This window comes from Habropoda laboriosa, unplaced genomic scaffold, assembly GCF_001263275.1.
Source record: "Habropoda laboriosa isolate 0110345459 unplaced genomic scaffold, ASM126327v1 scaffold337, whole genome shotgun sequence".
Classification (NCBI taxonomy): domain Eukaryota; kingdom Metazoa; phylum Arthropoda; class Insecta; order Hymenoptera; family Apidae; genus Habropoda; species Habropoda laboriosa.
Genome location: NW_017100468.1, coordinates 65,135 through 71,234, shown reverse-complemented (window position 1 = coordinate 71,234; position 6,100 = coordinate 65,135). Strand labels below are relative to the sequence as shown.

The following is a 6,100-nucleotide window of genomic DNA, read 5'->3' as shown; positions in this document are numbered from 1 at the left end:
CGATATTAATTTCATATTGCTAATATTTACAGTAGTAGAAAACATATTATACAGATAAAATGACAGCTACTATTTTGAGTAATATGTTTTCTTTTTGTAGTCGTGTAAGGTTCTGATTTAACATAAAAATTTGATAACCTTTTACATTTATTTCGTCACAGTTTTGGAATAACAACAATCAAGATTAAATTACATCTTACAAAAACTTACACACTTTTTTAATGTTTATTGCCATTAATATCTATCTGTGCCATAATAAAAATTGTTTTATAATTTAGTAGTGATAGATAAAGTTTAATATGATCTAAAACATCAAAAATCTTTGTCAACGATCTTTAAAATTTATCGTTACATGAACAAAATAATGTCTCTAACGTGACGCAATATTGTCATAGCTATTCATAGTCATATGGGTAAATATTTTTGTTTAAAAGTTGCTTATTTTAAACACGCTCGTAGTCACTGCTTGCACAAAATATTGACACTCTCATAGTAATGGCTGTAAACCTGGTCAGTTTTAGCTGTTTTAAAGGAAACTGTTAACATAATTTTTTTTCGCGACAAAAGTATGTTTATAGTTAGAAGCAACATGCGTAATGTTGCGAGCGGACATTATTTTTTAATTTTAATGGCAATAATTTATTTCAGGGACATTCCAGTTTTATAACTCATTTGGACTGGTCAGTGGATGGGCAATACTTACGTAGTAATAGCGGAGACTATGAATTGTTATATTGTAAGTAAATTAACTGTCTCCGTATAAGAAATCTGTTATAATATTTGTTATAAATAATGTAAGAAATATACCTTTAGTATTGAAGTTTATATCCCCTTTTAATAAGAATTTAAAAGTTACAAATAAATAACAGTCAAAACAAAAGTACATAGTTTTACAAAAATAGGCACTATTATTTAAGCTTTAGGAATTATAGTAAAATTAGCATATTAGCACAATGGTTACTTTTTATTATAAACTACTAATTTTTTTAACTATGTTGCACCTTTCCGAAAATCTGAAAAAATTAATAATCATAACACTGCTAAAATTATAGAAATATAAATGTTATTACTTAATAACTTCAATAAAAAATTGGCGTTTTAAATCTTTTTTTAATTTTTCACAATTCGGTTTTATAGCTAAAATATCTGAACAAATTGCCAAACATATATCTCATTGGCTACAATATCTCTGATTTTTTTCACAATTTTTTATGTGATAGACCAAAAAAAATCGAGCTTAAATCACGTTTTGATTTATAGTTATCCTAATTACAAGTAGAGGGCTGAAATTTGACAGAAAGGGTTTTTTTTCAGAATCCTTCGGATTGGCATTTATTTGGTTATACCCTTTAGTCCAATGTTGATAGGAGAAGGAACCTTAACTCCAGACCTGTTGTACTAACATGCCTGTTATAAATTTTTGATACATTTTCATCCTACCACCAATTCAAAATTAAAATCTAATAGTTTAGAAAATTTAATGTACCAACACTACTGCTCATTTAGTCCATACTGTTGTATCTTATTACTTTTTATGTTAAATAAGCAATGCTACTGATTGAAATATCAGTTAAAAAGATATTTATTATTAATAACTTAAAAAAAAAGTTTATCTGCATTGTATGAACGAATTTGTTTAATACTTTATGATTTTTTTAGGGAATCCAGGAGTCTGTCGTCAGATACCACAACCATCAATAATGAAAGACATGGAATGGGCAAGTCATACTTGTGTCATATCCTTCGAAACAATTGGAGTATGGCCTGAAGGTGCAGATGGAACAGATGTGAACAACTGTACACGTAGCAGTGATTCAAAATTACTTGCAACTGGAGATGATTTTGGAAAAGTCAAGCTATTCTCTTACCCTGCTTGTCAACCGAAGGTAATACGAACTGACATATTCATATATATATGCAGGGTGTACCATTTTCATGTCCCCAGGCAAATATGAAAAATATGAAAGAATGATTCAAACGAAAGTTGTAGGATATTAAGGGGGGCAGATTATGCTGTCGTTTTTTTGACCTTGCGATAACATTAAAAAGTCTTGCAGAGGTCAACTTCGAATTTTTAAATTGGAATCTATATTTTGAACTACACCTTGTAGCTGGCACCGAAGCGTTTTCAAAACACTACCTAAACATATTTTTTTGCATAAGCCGTTCCCGACATATGAATCCTCAAAATTGACATGCCGCCGGCATTAGCGTTATGTATAATGTATTTTAGCAGGTTATACATTTTAGCGTTATACATAAATGTAGTTTATTCTTATTAGTCTCATTAAAGAACTCTTCCTTGCTTTCTTTCTAAAAGTTACATTTGTGAACTTTTCGTTACTATACATATATAACCTAATTTAGAAAGATATATAATTTCATTTGTAACAATTTTCTATCAAATAATCGTAAATTTAAAAAAATCGTGAATTTCGTTACAATAAGTATACTATTTATATGTTACACCTAACTGTCAAGGTATCAGTAATCGGCAGAATGAATAAATATAAAGAACGAAGAGCAATAAATGCGTGATGAAAATAAATCAATTTGTTTGTTCCAGTCGCTGTGTCATGCGTACGGTGGCCACTCGAGTCACGTTACCAATGTGTCGTTCCTTCAAGACAACACACGATTAATTTCTACTGGCGGAAATGACACAAGCGTTCTTCAATGGATTGTAAATTACTAATTCTACGCAATTGATGCCATTTATATCAAATCCATTTACTTTCAAAGTGTCCTTCGTGATCCAATGGCAAAAAAACGAACGGAAGAAATGAAAACGAAACGTTCCACGATTGAAAAATGACGCTAGTTCTTCAATGAAAAATAAATTGTCGGCGAATGAAGAAGTATAGGAAGGAAAACAAATATAGTGTTCCTCCGATTTTTCTTGGACGCGCTGCTTCGCCTGCCAATGATTATAGAATGAATTGAAGAATGTAATAATGTTATTGTAATGAGTTTTACGAAAAAGTAAAAAATCAAAAACTCAAAATCAAATGAGAATGAAAATTCCTTACTCAATGAATAATGATTAGTATTAATCATGAAGAATGAAAGCAAAACAAAATATGAATTGTGTCAAAATGTTCATTGGTTTTCTTTCAAAAGTGTCCTTCACGAAGACCTTAATTATTAATTTGCTAATACAAATTAGAATAAGAACTAAATTTGCTTTTTAATGTTGAAAAATAATTTTGAATGATAGATAAGTAAAGAAACTATTTTTGGAGTGAAAATAATATAATAATTGAACGAAATGCAGGGAAAAATTTTGTCAAATTTAATTCTCAGTTGATTTTCACTAATAAATGATCAGAAGAAAGTAAGCGTCTGTTACTCCAATGACAAGAAACCCTTTTGCTACGAGTTTTAAGAAAGAATCATTCACAGTATATGTTATGGTATTGAAAAGTTAATCACCGAAATATACACATTAGGAATGTTAAATTTTCTATCAAATTTTCTATTTTGCATAAGTAATTCATTTTTTAATATAATTCGTCCTCCTTGAATTATTATGGTTGTGCAGCATTCCACAGTATGACTAAAATTATGCCAGTTCAATAAGAAACTGTATATGTATGTACACTTCTCGTAAGTACGCGACAATTTCACAGGAGCATAAATATACGTAGCGAAAGGGTTAATAGAGGTATAAAACTGGTTTGCCGTTGTATAGTGCGAAAGAGAATACTTAGTACAGTTAAAGAAACATTTGCTAAGTCTACCGCTTAAGTGTCCTTTACAAACAAATGACTGAAAGTCGTCACTAACTTCTGAGCTACAAATAACTGTATTCTATTCAATGTGTAATTTGCGCCACAAAGAAAGACCTGATGTTGTTGAAAAGTCGTTCAACGTGACACCATTTAGTAATTAGTGTAACGAAATGTTTTTTGCATGTTTCACGTAATCACGACTACTTTTTGAACGTCGGAGTACTGACTTTACAAATTTTTGTGAACGTTGTTCGTTTAGTGATCACCGATGACACGTATTGTGCATTTTTCCACGTAAAACACAAATTGCACAACCTTAAACAAAGACTTTGCATAATCAACACCGTGAAAATCGGCTCGATCATCATTCCAATTGCTCGTGTTTATTCGTGTACGTAACTAACCTTTCTTTTCTTAATCGTTAGTCTCTTCAAATCGTGAGGTACCCGAGAAAGAACATCTTAAAGTGAATGTGTTGTAATCAGTCTTAATTACAAATGTGTTTTGTGCTGCTATAATTCGATTAGAGTTGGGCAGTAATCGTACGGATTATAAAACAACTTGACAGCTGTGAAACTGAAAGTAAATGGAACATTATTTATGATTTGAAAAAGTAGGAGAAATAAAAGAAATAAATACTTAACACATTGACTGTCACGCTAGATTTACATGTTTTTCTCAGGGGGCCACAAGAAAATTTTCATTATTCTAAGCGTAGTATTATATTATGCTTATTATGCTTTATTATTATTATTTTTCAAATTAAAAATAATGTCTAGTTAGCTATAATGTTCGAAATTTTTAGTTGAAGATATTCATTTTATTTTAATTATTCTAAACATTTGAGGCCCTCTGGTCACTGATGACCACCATGGCCAGATTGAGGAAACAATCTCCAGTCACAGCTGACCAACGTGGTAGTCAACGCGTTAAACAATATTAATATGTACATACAATGCTGCATAGAGTATTGTAAAACTAATCAGAGCATATAATTAAATGAAATACCAAAATTCTTTAAAAATATAGTTGAAGAGAACTAATTCATTATGAGATTGTAATTTGTTTATCTTTGATTTCATTAATACTTGTAAATCACTATCAATTTTTGTTGCAAAACTGCGAATGAATATTTGAATGAAAAACAATGGCAGAATTTCATTTCGATTCTAATATTTGATTACATGAGTGAATTACTTAAATCATTTTTATATGTATGCATGAATGCATATATATAATGCAAATAAATTTAAATGGAATTAATTTTCGAAAGAATTTATTTTGTACAGAGGTTCATAGAGTAAATCAAATCGGTACAATTAACATATGCAGCGTATTATTGTAAAGTTGTGTAATTTTGAAGAGCACATAATTTATAATTGCCTTTATATAATTATTGTTTGAAGTTAATCTTACTAGTTTAACGTTAACTCTTTTTATCTTTTATTAATAAAGGTAACCGTGATTTAATCATTAGTTAAAATTTTTTTATTAATGATCATTATGTACAAATAAAATGTTGCCCAACTCTGACGTATATACATATGTATATACTGATATACATATATTAGTTTAACTTGGATTGTGAAGGATAGTATAATCAAAAGTAACACGCAGCTATTAAAAGTCCAAAGAATCTCACTTTGAAAATATAGCATTGTGTTTACTTAAGGAAAGTATCTAAAACATAGGAAGAACTCAGAATATTTGAAAGTGAAACTGTTGAAGGTTTTGAGCATTAGGTGCAAAAAATGCACATTGTAATTTATTAATTACATGCTATATTTCTATAAAAATATGATATAAATATCTTGAAAAGTGTGAGCAAAATGAAATAAAGATTTTTTATTGGCTTTTTGTTTTATGAAACAATTTGCAATATGACATGAAAGATAACCAAAATTTTATTTTATTGTTATACTAATAGAATTTGTTTTGATCTTTCATCATATGGATCTTATTGTAGGATGTTTGGCAAAATGTAAAAGAAATTTTAAGGATTGTTCTGTATGACAGAATAAGACAAATATCAAGAGTAATAAAATTGCAAATTCGGTGATGGTTCTGTATTGCATAATAAGAATTAATTTTAAAAATATCATTTTCAAAGTGCCTGAAGCTGGGCAGTCTACTATATACCACACATAATGTTATTATTCTTAATTTTTGTCTTACTTTGTCATATAGAATCACCCCTTGCAATTTGTCTAATTTACTACTGAGTAAAATTGCTGCTTAATAATTAAATGTAATGTATTTTTCACACTTTTTATCCTCATTTGCAAAGTAAAAAAAGTAGTCTTAACAGTAAGTACCTATTACATGCTGTATTTTGCCTAATATAGGAGAAAATATTTGACACTAATTGA

General features: G+C 29.2%; 1 protein-coding gene across 3 annotated transcripts in view; it reads left to right on the top strand.

The window, feature by feature from the left end:
• The window catches only part of LOC108575979 (echinoderm microtubule-associated protein-like 2), a 56,555-nt gene extending 53,649 nt beyond the window's left edge, over nt 1-2,906 (top strand). For all 3 annotated transcript variants that reach the window (XM_017938920.1, XM_017938919.1, XM_017938918.1), the window contains 3 exons: nt 649-736; nt 1,660-1,886; nt 2,567-2,906. In XM_017938920.1, the coding sequence (XP_017794409.1) occupies nt 649-736; nt 1,660-1,886; nt 2,567-2,695 (444 nt within the window). In that variant the 3' untranslated portion in view covers nt 2,696-2,906. The remainder of the gene's footprint in view (nt 1-648; nt 737-1,659; nt 1,887-2,566) is intronic.
• Nucleotides 2,907-6,100: the final 3,194 nt, after the last annotated feature.